This window comes from Gopherus evgoodei, chromosome 1 (assembly GCF_007399415.2).
Source record: "Gopherus evgoodei ecotype Sinaloan lineage chromosome 1, rGopEvg1_v1.p, whole genome shotgun sequence".
Classification (NCBI taxonomy): domain Eukaryota; kingdom Metazoa; phylum Chordata; order Testudines; family Testudinidae; genus Gopherus; species Gopherus evgoodei.
In genome coordinates, this window is record NC_044322.1 from 312,963,798 (window position 1) to 312,986,633 (window position 22,836).

The window sequence follows — 22,836 nt, forward strand, 5'->3', positions numbered from 1 at the left end:
CTTATTGTTCTTAGCACCAACCAGAGTTTTTTCCCTGATGTCTTTAGCTTCCCTCATCAAATTTCTATTATTCAAACCTCTAATTTATTTTGATTGCTATTTTCCATTTTTTCCATTGGTTAAATGTTGCTTTTGCATTCCTAATTGCTGCCTTCACTTTGCCACTGTACAAGGATGGGCTTTTAGGCAAAGACAAACATGGGTCTGATGTTGTTATTGATTAGTCTTTTTGTGGAAGAGTTACTCAACATATGTGGCCTTGCACATTTCAGATGAACAGGAGAAACATGAACAACAATGAATTTAAAAATACAACTACAAAAAACAAAATAAATAATTTATCTGTACCTTTCATCATCTGGCAGTTCACCATTGTCCTTCACCCACGTAATAGTCGGTATTAAGGTAGGATCGTGCTTTATAGTACACTCAAAGGAAACCTGGCCACCCCTTTGAATGATTTTGTATTCAGGCTGTTTAATAATCATTGTTGGATCTGAAATTTAGAGTTGCTATTAGACATTTAAATTGTTTGAAATTCTGGGTTAAACTGTGATTAAAATGGTTTACAACGATGATTGGTTTCTTACCTTTGACTTCTAAATGGACCTCATTTTGTACCTTTCCTAATTTATTCCTTGCTACACAGGTATATGTGCCAGTACTATCCTTTTGTGCCACAGGAATTTCCAGAGTTCCATTGTCATGGAAAACATAAAGATCTCCGCGCAGGATGCTCCCTTTTACTCCCTTAAACCTTTATATAAAAATTGTATCATTATCCAATATCATGCACTAATTCAATCATATCTAATGTGAGAAAAGCAAATTTTAGAGTATTGCATAAGAAAATATAGATGTCAAGCAAATCCATGTAGTGAAATTTAAAAGGGAATCTATCAGTAATTTAATTAAATGTTAAATTACATAAATAATTTAATGTATCAATATTGTAATCAGTGCATGTTAAATAAAAGAGTGCCCTACTTTATTTTTAGAAAAAGAAATACAGAATAACAAAAACATTTAAATGATTGCTTTCAAGGAAAGTGTATGCCTCTTCAGAAGTACTTATACACAATGACTTACCATTCAATCTCAGGCACAGGTGAACCAAAAAAAGCACAATCTAGCAACGCAGGATTGTTTGCAATTACTTGATATAATTTATTAGCAGGAGTCAGAATTCTTGGTGGCTCAGCTAAAAAGACAACACAACACATTTTATTTTATTTATCTATATATAAGGCATATTTGATTACGAAGATCAGGAGTAGCCTATAAAATTACACATTTACATCTCTCTCTGAGGTGACTTAGGGTCTCTATCTAGCTCTGCTGCTGGTAGTCTGTAGAAGCTGTAATACAGGGGAATCTCCCTGCTACAAGTAAATACTTCCTTCTTGTTTTTCAGTGAGCAATAGTGATAGGCACTGAAGCATGTGACTTCACTCAAAGAATTCAAGTCAGAAAATGCTTAAAAAAAGAAAGCTAGGTCCATTGGGCCAAATATCAGTGCCTCAATGCAGATAACTGATTTGAACACACAATTACTAGGATGTTCTACAACCCCTGGGTGCAAAGAAGCAGCACACAACAGGATCTAGGGTTAAACTCTTTGGTGAAGCACCTTTCCTTTCCTCTGAGGCATTTTGCAATAAAAGAGGGTCTTTCCTTGGCTTCATCTGCTGAACTCTGATCTTTGGAACTCATTATGTTGTTTCCTCATGGTGGGGCTTTACAAGGAGACCTCTTTCCAACTTAGATTTTACAACAAGCTTAAGCTCACAGGGAGGCGCTGAAGGCCATACTACTCATGAATGGAGATACCTTCTTAGGAGAAGGTCTCCCTGACTCAAGCATAACCAGATCATCTTGCAAGAGCAGCTTCTGAAACAGTGTCTTAAAATCCTTTTGGATCCTTTTTGAGAAGATCTTAAAGGTGTTGCAGGCTTTAGCTGACTGTCCTTTACCTTTTTCATGACTATTTGAAGTCCCAGTTCTTATGTGGATCAAGAAAACAATTTTTTTAACAGAATGTTAAAATGAAACATTAAACCTAGTACTAATTAAGTCTTTACAGCTATTTTTGTTTGCCTGATTTAACAGACAAAGGGCACAAGATACTTTCATGCCTGCTTCAGCAGAAGGGAGGGAGGAAGTTAGAGTGAGTAGGGTATCTATGCTCTTCATCTATAGAGTGAGGTCTCAAGGGATATGCTCACACTCTACTCAAAAAAGTTCTGTAGCTGTATGGCTGGGCATGCAACCCCTACAGTGGGGCTCTGTAGAGAGCATATATGAAGGAGAAGAAAGAACTGTGTAATATAGAGGTTTGATTAGTATTCATAATCACTTGTAATATAAAATATTTATTTTATTAACATTTATGTTGACTTAACCAGCAATATTTTTATGTTACTTACCATTGCAGAAAGTCTGGATTAAATTAAACAATATCAGGAAAATTTACTAATCAACGACTCTTTTTTAAATTACAGATGAAAAATGAAAGATTGATCTTACCCAAAACATTCACAAATGCATTTGCCAGCAAGTATCCATATTCATTAGAGGCATTGCATTGATAAACAGCACTTGATCTTTCTTGCACATCAGAGAAAATAATGGTATCACCATCTACTTTTCTGCTAGGATCTTCTGGGGCAACTATATGGGTTAAAAAAAGTGTATTTATTCTTTCTTAAATTGTTATTAGGATGATGAGTACTATATTTGTGAAGGGAATGAAATCTTATGAAAGACAGAAGTATTTCTTGATTCCATCTTCCCAGACTTCCCTTCAGTGGTTCACCGTTATATCATGAAGTGATTTAGAGGGTTATCCAGATTCTATATTTATTCAGTGCAAACTGGATACTGTCCACTGTTCTTTTATGATTAACACCAAAGCATATAATCCATGTAATTTGAAGAGGAAAACATACAAAAATATACTGATGTATTTAAGATTCAGGCAAACAAAGATACAGACGCAGATATGTAATGATTGGGATAAGAAAAAAACACCTTCTTAATGCCAGAAGAAAATTAATTTATAAAGATGAGGGAAGTTTAGAATATTATAGAAACTCAAACTGTTAACATGTTCTGCTTGTTATAACCTTATTCCCAGATTCTGGACCTTAGCGTCCAAAATATGGGGGTTAGCATGAAAACCTCCAAGCTTAGTTACCAGCTTGGACCTGGTACTGCTGCCACCACCCAAAAAATTAGAGTGTTTTGGGGCACTCTGGTCCCACTGAAAAACCTTCCCTGGGGACCCAAGACCCAAATCCCTTGAGTCTCACAACAAAGGGAAATAATCCTTTTTCCCTTCCCCCCTCCAGATGCTCCTGGAGAGATACCCAGACACAAGCTCTGTGAAACTACGCAGAGTGATTCCCCCTCTCCGTTCCCAATCCTGGAACAAAAGCACTTTCCTCTTCACCCAGAGGAAATGCCGAATCAGGCTAGCAATCCAACACACAGCTCTCCCCTTGATTTCTTCCTCCCACCAATTCCCTGGTGAGTACAGACTTAATTTCCCTGAAGTAAAGGAAAACTCCAACAGGTCTTAAAAGAAAACTTTATATAAAAAAAGAAAGAAAAAATACAAAATGTTCTCTCTGTATTAAGATGATACAACACAGGGTCAATTGCTTAAAAGAATATTGAATAAACAGCCTTATTCAAAAAGAATACAAATCAAAGCATTCCAGCACTTATATTCATGCAAATACCAAAGAAAAGAAACCATAGAACTTACTATCTGATCTCTTTGTCCTTACACTTAGAAACAGAAGACTAGAAAATAGAACTACTTCTCCAAAGCTCAGAGGAAACAGGCAGACAGACAAAAGACTCAGAGACACACTTCCCTCCACCCAAAGTTGAAAAAATCCGGTTTCCTGATTGGTTCTCTGGTCAGGTGTTTCAGGTGAAAGAGACATTAACCCTTAGCTATCTGTTTATGACACGCCCCCCAAATTGCAGACAGTGGGGAAGCTCACTGGCGGCAATTTCCTTCTAGAACTTGAAAATAAACAGATTAATACAACACATGCACCTTTACATATACTACTAAGTATATAACTAACAGACTTTTACATTTTAAGAACACTTTTTAACTACTGGATTCTGGGAAACTCTCACGGGAGAGTGCATCAGCAACTTTGTTAGAAGCTCCTGTGATGTGTTGAATTTCAAAATCAAAATCTTGGAGAGCTAAACTCCAACGAAGAAGTTTCTTGTTGTTCCCCTTGGCAGTATGAAGCCACTTTAGTGCAGCATGGTCAGTTTGTAGTTGGAACCGCCGTCCCCAAACATATGGGCGTAGCTTTTCCAGGGCGTACACAATGGCATAGCATTCCTTTTCACTGACTGACCAGTGACTTTCCCTCTCAGACAGTTTCTTGCTGAGAAACACGACAGGATGGAAGTTGTGATCTGTTGCTTCCTGCATGAGCACTGCTCCTATACCACGCTCAGATGCATCTGTGGTTACTAGGAATGGTTTGTCAAAATTCGGGGCCCTGAGTACAGGGTCAGACATGAGCGTTGCCTTAAGCTGGGTAAAGGCTTTTTGACACTCATTAGTCCACTTAACGGCATTTGGCTGGGTCTTTTTGGTTAGGTCGGTCAATGGGGCAGCGATTTGGCTGTAGTGTGGTACAAATCGCCTGTAGTATCCGGCCAAGCCTAAGAAGGATTGGACCTGTTTCTTTGACCTTGGGACAGGCCACTTTTGGATAGCATCCACCTTGGCCTGTAGGGGGTTTATGGTTCCTCGACCCACCTGGTGCCCCAGGTAAGTTACTCTGTTTTGGCCTATTTGACACTTTTTGGCCTTAACAGTTAGTCCTGCCTGCCTGATGCGCTCAAAGACCTTTTCCAGGTGTAGTAGGTGTTCGGGCCAGGAGTCTGAAAAAATGGCCACATCATCGAGGTAGGCAACTGCGAATTCTCCCAGTCCAGCTAGTAGACCATCTACCAGCCTCTGGAAGGTGGCGGGTGCATTTCGAAGGCCGAAAGGAAGGACATTGAATTCATACACCCCCGCATGGGTGACGAATGCTGACCTCTCCTTGGCAGGTTCATCTAGCGGTACTTGCCAGTACCCCTTGGTTAAGTCTATTGTAGAGATGAACTGGGCACGTCCCAACTTTTCCAATAGCTCATCGGTACGTGGCATTGGATAGTTGTCCGGACGAGTTACAGCATTTAGCTTACGGTAGTCCACGCAAAAGCGTATTTCCCCATCTGGTTTGGGTACCAGAACCACTGGAGATGCCCATGCACTGGTAGATGGGCGGATTATACCCATCTGTAGCATGTTTTGGATCTCCCGTTCTATAGCAGCTTGGGCATGAGGAGACACCCGGTAGGGTGGGGTTCTGATTGGGTGAGCATTACCTGTATCAATGGAGTGGTATGCCCGTTCAGTCCGTCCTGGGGTGGCTGAGAACAATGGGGCGAAGCTAGTGCACAGCTCCTTGATTTGTTGCCGCTGCAGACGTTCCAGGGTGGTTGAGAGGTTCACCTCTTCCACGCCACCGTCTTTTTTCCCGTCGTAGTAGACACCGTCAGGCCACTCAGCATCATCTCCCTGGACTGTAAACTGACAAACCTGTAAGTCTCTGGAATAGAAAGGCTTGAGAGAATTAACATGGTACACTTTAGGCTTTAGTGAGGAATTGGGAAATGCTATGAGGTAGTTTACAGCTCCCAGGCGCTCTTGGACCGTGAATGGCCCTTCCCATGATGCTTCCATCTTATGGGCCTGTTGCGCCTTCAAGACCATAACCTGGTCTCCTACCTTGAAGGAACGTTCTCTGGCATGTCTGTCATACCAGGCCTTTTGCTCTTCTTGAGCATCCTTTAGGTTCTCTCTAGCAAGGGCTAAAGAGTGTTGGAGGGTGCTTTGTAGGTTGCTTACAAAGTCCAGAATGTTAGTTCCTGGAGAAGGCGTAAACCCCTCCCATTGCTGCTTCACCAACTGTAATGGCCCCTTAACCTCGTGACCATACACCAGTTCAAATGGTGAAAACCCTAAACTGGGATGTGGTACAGCCCTGTAGGCAAACAGCAACTGCTGCAACACTAGGTCCCAATTATTGGAGAATTCGTTGATGAATTTTCTTATCATGGCCCCCAAAGTTCCATTGAACCTTTCCACCAGGCCATTGGTTTGATGGTGGTACGGGGTGGCAACCAAGTGATTCACCCCATGAGTTTCCCACAGTTTTTCCATGGTCCCTGCCAGGAAATTAGACCCTGAATCTGTAAGGATGTCAGAGGGCCAACCTACCCTGGCAAAGATGTCTGTTAGGGCCAGGCACACAGTGTTAGCCCTGGTGTTGCCTAGAGCTACTGCTTCTGGCCATCGGGTAGCAAAGTCCACTAAAGTCAGTACGTACTGCTTTCCTCTGGGCGTCTTTTTTGGGAAAGGGCCCAGAATATCCACAGCTACTCGCTGAAATGGGACCTCAATTATGGGGAGTGGCTGGAGAGGGGCCTTGACCTGGTCTTGAGGCTTACCCACTCTTTGGCATACCTCACAAGACCGGACATACTTGGCAACATCCTTGCCCATCCCCTCCCAGTGGAAGGACTTCCCCAACCGGTCCTTGGTTCTGTTCACCCCAGCATGGCCACTGGGATGATCATGGGCTAAGCTTAAGAGCTTCTCCCGGTACTTAGTTGGAACCACCAACTGTTTTTGCGGCTGCCATTCTTCCCGGTGTCCACCAGAAAGAATTTCCTTGTATAAAAGTCCTTGGTCTATAACAAACCGGGATCGATTAGAAGAGCTGAGAGGCGGTGGGGTGCTCCGTGCCGCCGCCCACGCTTCCTGAAGGCTGTCATCTGCTTCCTGCTCAGCCTGGAACTGTTCCCTTGAGGCTGGGGTCACCAGTTCTTCCTCAGACTGTGGACTTGGGCTTGGTCCCTCTGGAAGCGATGTAGGTGATGGGGTTGTTTCCGTTGCTGGTGAACCACTCTCCGCTGGTGCACCTGAGGGTATTTCAGGCTCTGGCTGAGCCTTTTGGGTATGGCTGTCTGTTGTTTCTGCCAGTTTTGGCTCGCTGGCGCCCACTGGCGTTGAGTTTGAAGATGTGGTTGCACTTGCTGGTGCTGGTTGCTGTTCCAGTTCCGGGCCTGGTACTGGAGATGCTGTGGCTGTTTCAGTGGTAGGCATGGAATCCGGGTCCACTACCTCTGTCTGGGTCTCTGGTAACACAGACGGGGCGTCTGTGGACGGCTCAGGAACAGGAATGGGTCTGGAAGCTTGCCTGGTTTGGCTACGGGTAACCATTCCCACTCTCTTGGCCCGCTTCACTTGGTTGGCCAAGTCTTCCCCCAGTAGCATGGGGATAGGATAATTGTCATAGACTGCAAAAGTCCACATTCCTGACCAGCCTTTGTACTGGACAGGCAGTTCAGCTGTAGGCAAGTCTACAGCTTGTGACATGAAGGGGTAAATGGTAACTTTGGCCTTTGGGTTGATGAATTTGGGGTCAACGAAGGATTGGTGGATAGCTGACACTTGTGCCCCCGTGTCTCTCCACGCAGTAACCTTCTTTCCGCCCACTCTCAAATTTTCCCTTCGCTCCAAGGGTATTTGAGAGGCATCTGGGCCTGGGGATCTTTGGGGTGATGGTGGTGTAATGAATTGCACTCGCATGGTGTTCTTGGGACAGTTGGCCTTGATATGTCCCAGTTCATTACACTTAAAGCATCTTCCATCTGATGGGTCACTGGGCCGAGGTGAGTTACTGGAGACTGGTGAGGTTGAAGAGTAGGGTATCTGTGGCTTTACTTGGGTGGTATGGAGGGTCTTTGGCTGTCCTCGGTTGTAGGGTTTATGGTCTGTGTGCCCCCTGGGGTAATCGTTCCCCTTGACAGTAGCTTTTTTGCTTTCTGCCAGTTCCATCCATTTGGCTCCAATCTCCCCCGCCTCAGCGATAGTTTTGGGATTTCTATCTTGTATGTACCGTGTGATGTCTTCAGGAACACCATCCAAGAACTGCTCCATTTGTATGAGGAGGTTCACTTCTTCCAAGGTTTGAATGTTGTTTCCTGTTAACCAGGCCTCATAGTTTTTTGCAATGTAGTAGGCGTGTTTGGGAAATGACACCTCTGGTTTCCATTTTTGGGTTCTGAAGCGCCGACGGGCATGATCTGGGGTTATCCCCATCCTGTATCTGGCCTTGGTTTGAAAAAGTTTATAGTCATTCATTTGCGGCTTGGGCATTTCAGCTGCCACCTCTGCTAAAGGTCCACTGAGGTGTGGCCTTAATTCTACCATGTACTGGTCTTCGGGGATGCTGTACCCAAGACAGGCTCTTTCAAAATTTTCCAAGAAGGCCTCGGTGTCATCACCTGCCTTGTAGGTGGGAAATTTCCTGTGCTGTGGAGCAAGACTTGGCGCCGGGTTGTTAGGGTTGGCTGGCACATGCAGCCCAGCTTTTGCCAAGTCCAGTTCATGTTTTCTCTGTTTTTCCTTCTCTTCATTTTCTTTTTGTTGTTTTTCCATTTCTCGGCGGTGGGCCACCTCTTCTTCTTCTTGCTTCCTTCTGTGGGCCAACTCTTCTGCTTGCTTCCTTCGGTGGGCCACCTCTTCTTCTTCTAGTTTTCTTTTGTGTGCTGCCTCTTGGGCTGCCTGTTCTCTTTGGAAGGCTGCCAGTTTGAGGCTTTCTTCCTTTTCTTTCATCTCCATCTGTCGCCTGTGTTCAGCGTCTTTGATTTGTTCTTCGGCGTCAATCTTTGCCTTAGAAGTCATGGTTCCTGTTTTCTTGTGTTGGGGTGCCCTCCGGTGTTTATTTTCTGAACTGCAGGCTCTCTGTTGCCTCCTGAAGTCTGCCTAGCAACAGTGCTTTTTTCCTTTTCTCTCTCTAGCTAATGTTCAGTTAAGGGAAACCAGAAAAACCACTTTATCTGCATGCATATAAGTGCTGGTACTTGCCTCCTAATGGGAGGGCTATTGCATGACAAAAGACCCTTAACAGTCTTCTCGCTTAATATGCAAACCACAACTGCTAGAGAGCAGAAAAAAAAATTCTCTCTGGTTCCCTTTTAAAACCAAACTGTTTCTCTCTGCTAAAAAGCCCTTAGCAGAGAAAAGAAAAATATAATATTCCTACTGGCTTCTGGATTCTGTCTATATCCCACCGCTGCCACCATGTTATAACCTTATTCCCAGATTCTGGACCTTAGCGTCCAAAATATGGGGGTTAGCATGAAAACCTCCAAGCTTAGTTACCAGCTTGGACCTGGTACTGCTGCCACCACCCAAAAAATTAGAGTGTTTTGGGGCACTCTGGTCCCACTGAAAAACCTTCCCTGGGGACCCAAGACCCAAATCCCTTGAGTCTCACAACAAAGGGAAATAATCCTTTTTCCCTTCCCCCCTCCAGATGCTCCTGGAGAGATACCCAGACACAAGCTCTGTGAAACTACGCAGAGTGATTCCCCCTCTCCGTTCCCAATCCTGGAACAAAAGCACTTTCCTCTTCACCCAGAGGAAATGCCGAATCAGGCTAGCAATCCAACACACAGCTCTCCCCTTGATTTCTTCCTCCCACCAATTCCCTGGTGAGTACAGACTTAATTTCCCTGAAGTAAAGGAAAACTCCAACAGGTCTTAAAAGAAAACTTTATATAAAAAAAGAAAGAAAAAATACAAAATGTTCTCTCTGTATTAAGATGATACAACACAGGGTCAATTGCTTAAAAGAATATTGAATAAACAGCCTTATTCAAAAAGAATACAAATCAAAGCATTCCAGCACTTATATTCATGCAAATACCAAAGAAAAGAAACCATAGAACTTACTATCTGATCTCTTTGTCCTTACACTTAGAAACAGAAGACTAGAAAATAGAACTACTTCTCCAAAGCTCAGAGGAAACAGGCAGACAGACAAAAGACTCAGAGACACACTTCCCTCCACCCAAAGTTGAAAAAATCCGGTTTCCTGATTGGTTCTCTGGTCAGGTGTTTCAGGTGAAAGAGACATTAACCCTTAGCTATCTGTTTATGACACTGCTATTCTTAACCATAAATATGTCTAAAAACATAAAAATATAAAATAAAAGATAGCTTTCTCCACATGAAAATTACCTCAAATTAAACTATAATAGGTAAGATGCATTACTGGATAGGAGTTCTTTGTGAACAAGCTAGTAGCATTTATGGAAGTGGTGTTAGTGATTCAGCAGGTGGCACTCTTTCCTCTGAATGAGTACTAAACCACTGCCAGTTCTAAACTGTTCTGTAGTGCTGCTGCATGGTATTAAACAGTTGCTGAGTTCTAGAAGTGGCATGGGATGCTATGAGATGAAATATATAATGCCGAGTAAAAGACAGACATATTATTGAAGTTACTGGACCAAATATTGCTCAGTTATCCCTGCATAACCACAATAAATAGAATCTAGCCTATTAAATTTTGTTGCATATAAATACACAAAACTACAGTTTTAATGTATTTGCAGACATCACATTTTTGGCAGTATCTCCCGGGTCTACATCCCCTGATATTATCTGTGAATTTGAGAGCATAATTAAGCCCAAAGAATGCATTGTCAAAGATATAATTAAGGCCAACGGCTGAAGAGAAGTAAAAAAAAACCATAATAAGAACATCCACTGTTAAATTAGTAAGGATTTTTTTTAAATGATCTAAATCTTCATGCTTAAGGGCATAACCTAACTTCTAACTGAAAGGGATTAGGAATTAATTTCCCATATAGTTTATTTCACAACTGCCTATTATGGGTTGTTTTCCTTGCACCTTATACTAAAACATCTGATACTGACAACTGTGACAGACAAGATAGTAGACTAGAAATATCTCTGGTCCAGTTCTGTTTCTCATTATGACCCACTTTCCTCTGCTCAAATGGCTCTCACCTCACTCTGATTCCAAGGCTTAGTTTACACAAGGAAATTGCATCAATTTAACTAAATCATTTTCTAAATACATTTTTCTTATCCAATTCCTGGCTCAAGAATGGTTTCCTTCTCAAGCCCAGTCCACCTCCATTCCTATTTCTGGGCCACCATCACTCTGTTGTTGGGGGTAATCGCCTTTGCTTTGCTTCCTTTTGTATCAAAAGCTCCCAGTCTTCTCATATTCTATTTCAAGACCCCTTTAACCTTAATTCTGCCCATCACCTATATTTCAACTGACTTAACTATCTGGTTGCTTGGTTGTTCACAACATCAACCCTTGCCTGTACTCTCTGTACTACTAAGTACTCCTGATTCAAAACATGTTGCCCACAGACATGCCAAACCCATGGAAAAAATGCAGAAATGTGGCTTGTTTTTGGCTTAATTGGCTTGTGAGTTGCTTGTTGGCTAGTTTTTGGCTTGTAGGTTGTTAGTCTTGTAGCTTGTTGCTTTGTTTTTTTTGATCGGCTCCTGGCAAGCAGGGGCAAGGGGGGAAAAGCAGGGGCAAAGGAGGGAGACGGTCGGGGTGCACAACGGGCCTACCACAGTCCCAGACTGCATGCCAGGGTGGATCTAGTCACATAAAGTGTTGGATTCTTAGGGATTGGCTTGTTCTGGCCTTGTTTTGAAATGGGATTAACTCGATTCTTGGCTTATTGTGAACGTCAGGGTGCTTATTTACCATGTGAAAGTTGGCAATTGTGGTTGCCAATACTGGCCCTACTAAAAATGTGAAGGAGCCATGCTATTTCCCATGTTCACATGCTATGTCAAAGATCTTAATTTTATGAGGACATTTCAAACTCACAAAGTGAAACAAATCCCCATTTGAAATTAAATGCTTAAACAAGGTCTCAATATAATCTCCAACGGCATATCTACTGTGCTAGGCCCTGATCCTGCAAAAGAACTTTTTCAGGCACATATTTCTGCCAGTGTAGATCACTTTTACAGAATGAAGTACTTTGAGTTGACTGGCAAACCACATCAGTTTACACACCCGTGTACTTAAAACAAATCTTTACATGGAATATGTATATTCTGTGTGATTAATTTAGAAATTTGTTTAATCAAAGATTGACTCTACTGGCATATAATTTAGGAGCTTCTGTAATATTCATGAAACTTATGATTCCTTTACTGTGTTCATCAACAGTTAATTGTCTTTGGGCAATTACCACAGACTTACAAAGATGTAGCAGTAGCACATAAAATAGATGACATTATTTTTGGAAATGAACTATTTTTTGCAAGCAAGAGGAAGGATTTGCCTTTTAAGAACAGTTTTGTTACATTATTTGATAATTTGTAAATCATGTTCACCACTCTGGAAGGAAGCAACTGAAAATAAGCTCATTTTTACACTTTTATGACAATGATGCTATAGGTAGCATTGAAAAGCCACTTTTAATATATGTGCCATTTTCTGTTGCTTATAACTTTCCTCACCAATTACTTTTTCGAATGAAATTTCTTACATTAAGACTCAGTTCAAAAGTTAACTTGTGTGAGAAGGGTGTGGTGGGGTGGGAGTTGTTAAAATTCCATTCTGATGTGTTTGAGATGTCAGTGTGTGGAAAGAACAGTCAAATCTGACTGTTTTTTGCATTCTTATCTAAAAGCTGGCTACTTTTTAGAACTTCAGTGAATCTATGGACTTAAACCCCAATCCTGCAATCTGATCCATGTGGATAGACCACTGACCTCAAGCAGAATCATGACTTTTGTTCACAAACAGAACATGAATTATTGGCATGTTAGACAAAATCTGAGTTAGAAACAGTGAGAGTAAAAGCAGCAGGAAGCTGCATATTGTTTAAACATAGTGTGCAACTTTCTGCTAAAGGAATGATCAGGACTTGCTCGGGGAATTCTGCTGCTCTAGACAAACTCGTAAATATCTGTCCCTGACAAGCCCACATTTTGCTCCCACAACATTACTGAACATTATCTGTGACGTTACGTATTTGCAGGACTGAAACCTGAATGCTTTCCCACTCCCAATATTTGCAGTATCCTTAGGTGCATATTTGCTTTCTGTATGCAGAACCTGCTTTCTATGTGCTTCTCCAAATATGCAAATAAATACAGCACGTTCAAATACAAAGAAAGCTCCATATTATGTCAGACACTCTCTTCATCTTAGCTAGTCATTCCACACCATAAGTCTCCCCTATGTTGAACTGAATCTATCTTCATTATTAGACTGCACATCCAGTTCCAGTTTTGCATGATGTCGCCTATCTCCTAAATAGCACTGGGAATTTCTTACAATAATATGGTTATTACATTGGCCCTAGTAGTGCCATTCTATTTTTTTTAAAAAGGTAAATACAACATTATAGATACAACTGATTAAAAGCAACGTTCTGGTTAGAGTTGGGTGAAAAACAGAAAAAAAAAATTCCATGGAATTGGTTTTGCCATTTCTCATTGAAATTTCTAACTTTTCTGATGAGGTGTATTTACTCTTTAGATTGTATATGTACAAAATTCAGGAAGCTCAGATTTATGATTCTCAGAGCAACAGTTAGTTGAGTACACTGCATGTCCAGTGCATATAAATGTAGATAACTAGCAGTCAAAAGAAGAAAAGAAGAAAATTTTACCCTGATTACCAAGAAAAAAATCCCTGACAATGAAATATTAGAGCCTGAATTAAAGCCTACTGAAGTCAATTGAAGTCTGTCCATTGATTTCAATGGGCTTTGGATCAGGGCCTAAAATGCTGTTGAACAGTCTTGCCAAGGAAAGGGAAGCAGTTACATTGCCTGGCATATTTAACAATCGACTAGTCAAACACGTAATAGATGTCCATTAGAGAATAACCCCAAGGATGGAGATGGGCTGGATGGCCTAAGATGTATTTTTCCATCTCTGGTTTCTATGAATTTATGATTTATTAATTATTACTATTACCAATAATAATATGATAATGGTCAAGCCATTGAGTGTTCCCAGAATCACTGAGTGACTTCCTCATATGGAATAGGTTACCTAGAGAGGTGGTGGAATCTCCTTCCTTAGAGGTTTTTAAGGTCAGGCTTGACAAAGCCCTGGCTGAGATGATTTAGTTGGGGATTGGCCCTGCATTGAGCAGGGGGTTGGACTAGATGACCTCCTGAGGTCCCTTCCAACCCTGATATTCTATGATTCTATGATTTCCATGTCTGAAATGAAGAAGCCACCAAATAGTAATGTCTCAGAACAGCAGGTATTAAATATTCTAAGAAATGTTTATTTAAACTGTTAGTTCCACAGCAGGGTCCTTGTCTTTTATTTGCCTGTAAAGTGCAATGCAGGCCCAGGATACTACACAAATTATTGTCAGAAATATGCTACTTGGAACACAACCATATTTTGTAGGGTAGGCTGCTAATTGTGTTTCTATTTGATAGTGAAGGTGATAACAAGTATGTTGATGACATGCTCAGATGCTGTGTTGGAGACTCCCTTGAGCTAAAAGCTAACCCAATGTACTAGAAGTAAAAGGAACACAGTAACCTGACTGCTTTTTCACATATCAATGACAATATGTACAGCTTGTCTTTTTGCTCATCTTGGAGTGTAATCTTACTTTGATCAATAAGATATCATAAACAATACACAGTAAAAGTGAAGAAGAATTTCTCTTTGGGATGGAATAGCAAAATTAATTACTCTAAGTGCCTTTAGATGCCAAAATCTTCTTTAACACAGTACATTTATGAATCAAGAGCAACCATTTGACATGCTTTTAAAGTGAGCAGGTATGATTTCTGATAAACCTTTCAGAAATTAATTTTTATTTTTTCAACCCCCAAATAAAGTCCAGTAAGATAGGGTTGGGACTCAGAATGGTATACTTACACTCGATGCATGATACTAACAGCATAACAGAAGAAAATGTCGTTAAACTGTGATAATTCACAATCTCTTATTCATCTTTTTTTAAAAGCTGTTGTGGTATAATTTTGAATCAGGGTAGAAAATTAATCATTCAAAGAAACAAATTCTTGATATGAATGTTGACACTGAACATATTTCATCATAACTGTAGAGCCCAGATTGTCAAAAATATTTCTCATAGCTTATGCACATTTTGCAGTGAATGTAAACATTATGGTGCATATCAATCACAGGTCTTATAAACGTGATCCCTAGCAGATGATGCTGAAGACCTACCAGAGATAACAAACACATGAGCATATTCTAAAGACACAGTAGATCCTGTTGTTGTTTCTGCTGAGATAATATAATAATGATAAGCAGTCTTTCTTATTGACATGAATTGAAATACTTGGCCCCTGTCTAGCCTTCATACAAAATGCTGTTGGTCTTCATGAAGGCTTTGCAAGTTTTAGAACAATCAAAACATCATCTGTCTTATAGTCATTAATGCTAAAAGTAATGTTATTTATTTCATCGTATATGCCTCATCCTCCAGAGGATCACATTCATAACCAATATGTAAAAGCTGCAATCATATCCATTACTTATCAGTCATTTCCCTAGTTAAAGTTATAAATGTATGATCCGGTATTGCTGAAGGAGGTTGAAACCATAACAGTCAAATAGCATCATAGTTAATTATTTGCATAATTGTGGTGACACTATGCATTTTATTAGCCATATTTGCAAGGACAGAGTGGGGACAAGACAGTAAATACCAAATAAAGCATAAGAGAAGAATGTTCTAGTGCTTATTAGATTTAAGTAAATTCAGTTGGTAACTGGCTGAATCAAGATGGCATCATAACCAGAGTAATCCATATTTTTGGGACCTCCAGGTTTCTCACATGCTCTACCTGAAACTAAATTTGAAGACCACCCAAAAGCTACAGCTAGTGCTGGATGTGGGTGTTCTCCTGCATATAGGTTGTGGCTGCAATGAATGTTACATTTACATTACGTAAAGACTGTACTTACAATTCAAGACATGACACAGGTATATGATGGGGTATCCACCCACTTAAGGCCTGAAAGGGTCAAAGTGGCCAGATAGGCCAATTAGCTGCCTAGGCTGCACCTGGAGAAGCCAGGAAGATGGGATTAATTAGACATGATGTTCAGCTGGACAGGAAGAGGAAGGGCCTGTATAAAGCCCAAGATCTGAGAGCACAAAGAGATGGCAGGGAGATAGTCTGCAGTCACTTTCTGGGAGAAGAGAGGTGTGTTTGGGGCTATAGAGATAGGAAGCCTACAGTTGCTCCCTGGTTGGAAGGAGTTTGGGCTGGTAAACCAGAGAGGTGGGAGAGACAGAAAGATAGGAAAGGCACAGGGGAAATGCAACAAGGTATGGGATGGGGCAGACCCTGACTGCTGCTGAAAGGGCCCCTGAGCTGGAACCTGGAGTACAGTGAAGGCCCAGGTTCCCCTACCAGCCACTGGGGAAGTGGCGTGGACCACATAGCAGAGAGTGGACTGCCTGGGACAGTTTGCCTTGGAAGACTTTGATACCCCAGAAGGGGAGGACCTCAGTGATTTGGCCAGAGGGCTGAGTCACTAAGAGGAAGCTGCAACCCCTGGAGTGAGAGAGGCCACAGGGTGGGAGATAATGATGGGTGAAGAGCCTAACAGAGGAGGGTGCAGCACCTGGAAGGAGCTAATCCCCAGAGCCGTCAGGAGGAGGTGTCACCTGCAGTGGTGACCCCTCCACAGTTTGGTGGAGAATGCAGACAGGCAATTACCCTTTGTAAAAGAGATTGTGTAAGAGATTGTGGTGGACCATGAAGGACAGTATAAGGTAGTTAGCCCTGATACAACGGGAGTATGGGAGGCAATAACAGAAAAAAAGGAAAGAGAAAAAGGTGTCACAGTGTGTGGAAGCCTTTTTTGATGAAGGCACTTATACCCTCCCAGCCTGGACTCCAGAGTCTTCGCCCCTGCAGATGAGGACTGACAAACAGCCAGAATGGATCCAGATCTTGCTGAGGTAGCTGCTGGAGAATGAGCAGAGACAGCGGGAGGCACATTGTTACCTGCAAAACTATTTGACACAGCTGGCTGAACAGCACTGTATTTATTTAAGCTCATGCAGGAAGAAATTAGAAGATGCTGCAGAGTGTGGAAAAGAGGTACCAGTAGGGTGACCAGATGTCGCGATTTTATAGGGACAGTCTCGATTTTTGGGTCTTTTTCTTATATAGGATCCTATTACCCCTCACCCCCGTCCTGATTTTTCACACTTGCTGTCTAGTCACGCTAGGTACCAGGGCCAGGAGGGCAGAGGCCTGGCCAAAGGAGTGGCATGCCTGCAAGTGAAGGGGACACCTGAAAAGACAGTGCCCCTACTAGTATGGGGAAGGAAGCCCCAAAGAGTCCAACCTGTGTGGAGAACAGGAAAGGAAGGGGCTTGTTTTGCCTGTGGTCAGCAGGGGCACCTAAGGAGGACATACCCATATATGAGCTGTAAGGTGAAGCCCAGGAGAGGGGACTAGATAAAATAAGGACAAAGTATGGCTGGCTGATGAGGCAAGGAAAAAGGTTTGGTTTGGGTTCCACAAGATCGGCCATATAAGAAGGCATTGCCCTGTTAAGAAAGGATGGGGTAGCAAAGGGGATAGCATGGATGCCAGTGAGACAGGAAAAAAGGGGTCAGAAGGTAAAATGATTGGGATGGAGACGGCCCAAACAGACAAAGGAACGAACACAGAAGTAAAGGAGGCTATGATGGGAACTTAGACCCTGAGGAAAAGGGAGCTGGGGGATTCTGCGGAGTAAAGATGCTGCAGGAGAAATTAGGAACAGCCAAGGATACTTTACAAGAAGCTGTAGAGGATTTAGAATTGCAGTGAAGTGAGTATCAGGACACTATCAAGGAGAAATGCGGATTGCTCCTCATGATGGGGGAGCTTGAGCAAGAAGAGCCAGAGGAGACAGCCAGAGGAGATCTCTTCACACATAGGCTGCAGGGTGAGAGTGGACAATATCACTCCAGGAGTTGCAGTGTACTCTTCGTGACTTGCCCTCTGGCCAGGTCACTCTGGTCTTCCCCTTCTGGGGTATCAAAGTCCTTCAAGGTAAACTATCCCAGGTGCAGCACCTGGTAGGATCTAATTCCCAAAGCCGCCAGTGGGAGGTGCCACCTGCTAGGAGTGAACCCTGTGACAATGTATAATTCACTCTACATAGTTGGGCCTGGAAACTTGAAAGGCTGCCTCTCTCCTACATACTACCCCGAGGTTTAAGACTGATGATTCTGAGTAATGGTGCCTAGATTTAAATGTCTACGAGCTGATGGTTGAGAGCCCCGAATGTTCTCCATTGTCCATTGTAACCAAAATCTGTAGCTCCTTAGGGCTTTGTGTAAATCTACTTTCTCAGACCTTTGATCAAAGTGGCTAAATGTCACATTATGTATTTAGACTATATTATGGGAAGAGAGTATTTTTGGTGGGTTTACTCAAGGTGTTGTTTTAATTGCATATGTTCTGTGGGGAAATCAGGACAGAAAAGCTCTTGGCCTGTAGTTGGATTTTGTGCTTTGGAGGAATAGGGTAAGTGCTGAAGGGAGTTAAGCAGGACTTGGAGTAGTTCTGAGCTGGGCAGTGGAAGGGGCAGGTTTGCAGGGTTGAGAGAAGGGAATAAAGAAGTTACTTGGTGAATGAGGGTGTGCTTGAACTGGTAGTTGATGTGCAAAGTGGTGAAGACAGTAGCTGAGAGGTGATTTGGTATGAGCTAGATTGGAGGGGCAGAGGTTGGGACTGGGAGAGAACAACAAGGGGACATAATGTTAAGAAGAATAAATACTGTTTTCTCTCATCTTGCCCTTTACTGTAAGCCAGCACAATTTTTCATTCTATGAGAGAGAGGACAGAAGACGGAAGAGAGTGCCCTTTTATCTTCTTCTTTCTTCCCACACCAACCCTTCCTTATTCGCCTGAAAAACAGTTCCCTGAAACCTCCCTCACTGGTACCCCAGGTTCTCACTCTGAAGATAGTATCAACCTACAGGGGATGTCAGGAAGTTGAGGCTATAGGGTGACAGATTGTTACCTGCAGCCCCACCACATATTTTGGGCACCAGCAACCACTGTCCACTGGGTACACTGTATGCAGTAAATAAAATCCAGCTTCAATGTATTTCATCATTTTATATTCATTAGGCCAGATCGTGGCCCATCTGCATAACTCCAGCAGGAATGATGGCTGGAGTGGGGAGTGCATGCTGACACTGACAGCCCATCTCATTTTCCTATGGGACTGGTCTAATCCAGAATATCAGAGCCCAGTAGCCTCCATCTCACACTCATGCGGCTCGGACCAGCAGAGTGCATGTGCATGTGTAAAAATTCAGGGAAAATAATAACTAAGAATTTTCCTAACCAAGGATTATGAAACATAATCATGAACAGAGACCAAAGGTTATCCTTTTCTGTCTTCAATTCAACATATTATGTGATTACAAAGAGAGACTGAATAAAAAAATCATTTTAATGTGAAAAAAATGATATAAGCATGTAAAGAACATATCAAGTGAAGATAATCAGTTTCTTTCAGTACACTATGTCCTCTAATTTTGAAGTGTGTTTAATATTTAATAGCTCAGCCTGTACTACAAACCACTGAATCAATAAATTAGTCTCTTGTGCAGTATTGCAAGTATCTTTCTGAAGTCCAGTTATGTCAGTGATTCCCTTCCCAATTAATTTGGATAGTTACTTCCTTAAAAGTTGAGGCACTTTATGCATGATTTCCCTTGTGTAAACACAGGTTGAACATTTAAACCATAAAACAGTAAAGACTGTGCAGAAGTATGAATAGTGCAGAACTCAAGTGTTAATGGAAGCACAAGGCAAAGCAGAGTCAGGGTCTGAACTGGACGCCCTTACTCATGCGAGTTATCGTATTTGACCTCAGCGGGACCACTCATAAAAAGATTACTCATGAGAATAAGCATTACAAGATTAGGCCTTTATCATTCCAGCAAATTACTGTAATTATACAATTGTTTTCTTCTTAAAAATGTGATCATTAACTAAACATGAACTAAAATTTATTTCTTCTAAAAAAGATGTTTACACCAGGTAACAGACTCTTTTTTGATTAATTTTTTTAAGCACCCACTATTTTCCCCCTTTTTTGCATGAAGTTGCCTTTCAGCTTTCTCCCTCTCCTTCTCCTCTATCTCACTCCTTGATGTTAGGACCTTTCCTTTAACTGAAGCACTGGTGAGAGGCTCTGTCTTCAAACTGCCCCATCCCTTGTCTGACTATAATAGGAAAACAAAGCCGGAAGCATTAAGCATCTCCCAGTTGTGTTTTCCAGTAGAAAACTAAACCACTGCAAACAGATGATTGGGCCACAGGAGGTGCATCATGGGATCTATGGTGACAGAAGGTCTTTGAAATTCAAATATAGCAGTTTTGCTTTGAAATGGTGCCACTGGGGTAGCTCTCCCTGCACAGCCCTGCAACCCAACCACCTGCTTTAGTTTAATAATTTTACAATGATACATTAAAAATTCAACTGGAAGCAAGTGGGGCCCCGCCCAAATGAGTATTTACTATGCCAAGTGAAAAAGAGGGCATGCTGCATTTGCAAATCCCACAGACTGGCTTCAGCTATTTTAAACTGGAATATTTTCCTTTTAGAAGTTGCAGAATTCGTAAATGTAGCACTCTGTCACTTGCCTCCATTTATCTTCTGCACTCCCTCAGATGCCCTGTCATTTAGTTACACTTTGCACTGCAGTAGTCAGCTAAACTCCCAGTTAAATATTTGCAGCTGCTAAGGGAAGAAGGATGGTGGAGGAGGGGACAGAATCCTGCTAAGGAGTGAGAGAGATCTGGAACTTCCAAAGATATCAGTGACTCATCAGTATGCAATAGAGGTGGGAGATAGATTCTGATTACCAGAGGAGGAAGACTGGAATAATCAAGGATAGAAGGGAGAGTTGAACAACTGGGTGAGAGTGGAGTCTGCTGTAGGAGGAGCTAGATGAACTGTAAGGGCTAACAGAACAAAAAAATCTACATAAAAATAGGGCAGGAAAGGAAATGAAACAGCAGGAGAAAGTAAAGAAAGAAAATTATGAAATGGGTATAAAAATTTATTTGTTATTTTATTAGCTATTGACCTATTTGAGTGTATCCAGTACACTTATGAATGCTTTGAGATTTACTGTTTAACCTCAAGGTTATGTGACTGAGTTAGCCATCATGACCCAGCATTTTAAAACCTATGTTACAATCTTAATCAAATCAAATTTATCATTCACCTTCCCTGCTGAGTGCTTCTACCTTCTCCCCTGCAGATGTCTAGCTTACAGCATTATCCCTCAACTTCTCCTGATATTCTCCTTTTTAGTCACATTATTAGCTGTTTCCCCATACCCACTGTCTGTCTTCATTTTCCAAGAGGTTTTACTTCTCTCTTTTGCAACTTCCTGGGATGGACGCTGACTCCTGGAAGTCCTGCTGTCTCTTTCACTGATCTTTACTTGAACCACTTCTTACTTTTTTTTAACTTCTTCGGCAATTTCCCTTTCATACTACACTTTCAAATCTTTAAAGTGCCAGCACAAAATGGCAGAATTTTAGAACACTATCATCATTTCTGACAAAGCAGCTGGTTAAGTTGTCTGGCTTTGTCTTAAGTGTTACGTTGGAAAAGATGACAGATAAGGGTGAAGGACCAGCAGTGATTATATGATATAATATACGCTGAATATAAGAAGACTTGACAGCATATCGCAATATCGGTGTGTAAGTTTTCCTCAAGTACAGATGTGCTATAGATAGTAGTTGTCTTGCATCCCTCATATTGTGCTGCCAGTCGTAACACTGCTAACAAATGAGTGACTGGGGCATCAATTCACAGCAGCTTTTCTTATCCAAATTCACAGAATCAGCTGTTTCACTGCCTTAGGGGTTCACCTCCTCTGACACCAACGTGCCACAAGCTGATTTCCAGATAGCTGCTGATTCATTCCAACAGCCTTACTACAGCCTTTGATTGCTGAGAGCTGGAAGGCTAGAAAATTTTCCAAATTCTAACCCCTACAGAGGTGTTTAATACAACCACAGAGGTTTATTTTTGACCTCCTACCCCCTTTTCAGTTCTTACACAGAACCAACTTTCCAGTGGGGATGCAACTGAATAGATACGAATCTTAAGAGGTCTAATATATATTGCAATGGCAATATGATTAGTAGTTCTAGCCCTCTGATATCTCCAGTCAGTGGAGCACATCACAGCCTTGTTACTAAGACCTCATCTCCATGAGTATTACACTAGCAGACAGCAGAACAGGATAATGAGTTGTCCACCCCAAAACAGTAATATTTGGAAGTTTCAGCACATTGGTGCACATTGGAGGTAATTTTGCTGTTTTATCTCCATGCACAGTAGCATTTTTTTTATGTATACATATTTATTATTCAACATCAGGCAAAACATCCTTAAATATGGAATAATTATTCATATGTGAACAAGTTTCATATCCCTTATGTGTCCCTAATCTTTATTGGTTTGTGTTTTTATTCATCCTCCATTAAGATGATTAAAAATCTTACTTGCTATGGGCACACCATTTGTTAGCCAGCTAATATTAGGTTTGGGGTTGCCATTAGCTCTGCAGATCAGGGTTCCATCCTCTCCAGGAGACAACACAAGGTTTCTAGGTGCTGTGATCCAGTATGGAGCAGCTTTGGTCAGGAAAGAAAACACAACAATCAGAAGGTCATACAGCACAGTAGCTATAACTGGCAAAAATGTTGATTTTTATATCTGAATAACTTACTGGTAAAATCATGTTTTGATTAGATCAGGTTACTAGTGATACAAGCTATTAGGCTGTTAAATAGATGGACAATAAATCATAAAGAATGAATAGCTGTCTACATCAAAAATTTCAAGTAAATAAAATGTGATTCTTAACTGAATGTGAGTAAATT

The 22,836-nt window shown here is 41.6% G+C and overlaps 1 protein-coding gene across 35 annotated transcripts in view; it reads right to left on the reverse strand.

Moving 5' to 3' along the window:
- NRCAM (neuronal cell adhesion molecule) overlaps nt 1-22,836 on the reverse strand; it is a 356,777-nt gene that overhangs the window by 72,008 nt on the left and 261,933 nt on the right. For all 35 annotated transcript variants that reach the window (XR_003998518.1, XR_003998516.1, XR_003998517.1 and 32 more), the window contains 5 exons: nt 22,456-22,587; nt 2,527-2,670; nt 1,090-1,201; nt 591-757; nt 349-496 (listed from right to left, as the gene is read on the reverse strand). Coding sequence is in view for 32 of the 35 variants with exons in the window: in XM_030548968.1 (XP_030404828.1) it covers nt 349-496; nt 591-757; nt 1,090-1,201; nt 2,527-2,670; nt 22,456-22,587 (703 nt within the window). In the remaining 3 variants the exon portion in view is untranslated. The remainder of the gene's footprint in view (nt 1-348; nt 497-590; nt 758-1,089; nt 1,202-2,526; nt 2,671-22,455; nt 22,588-22,836) is intronic.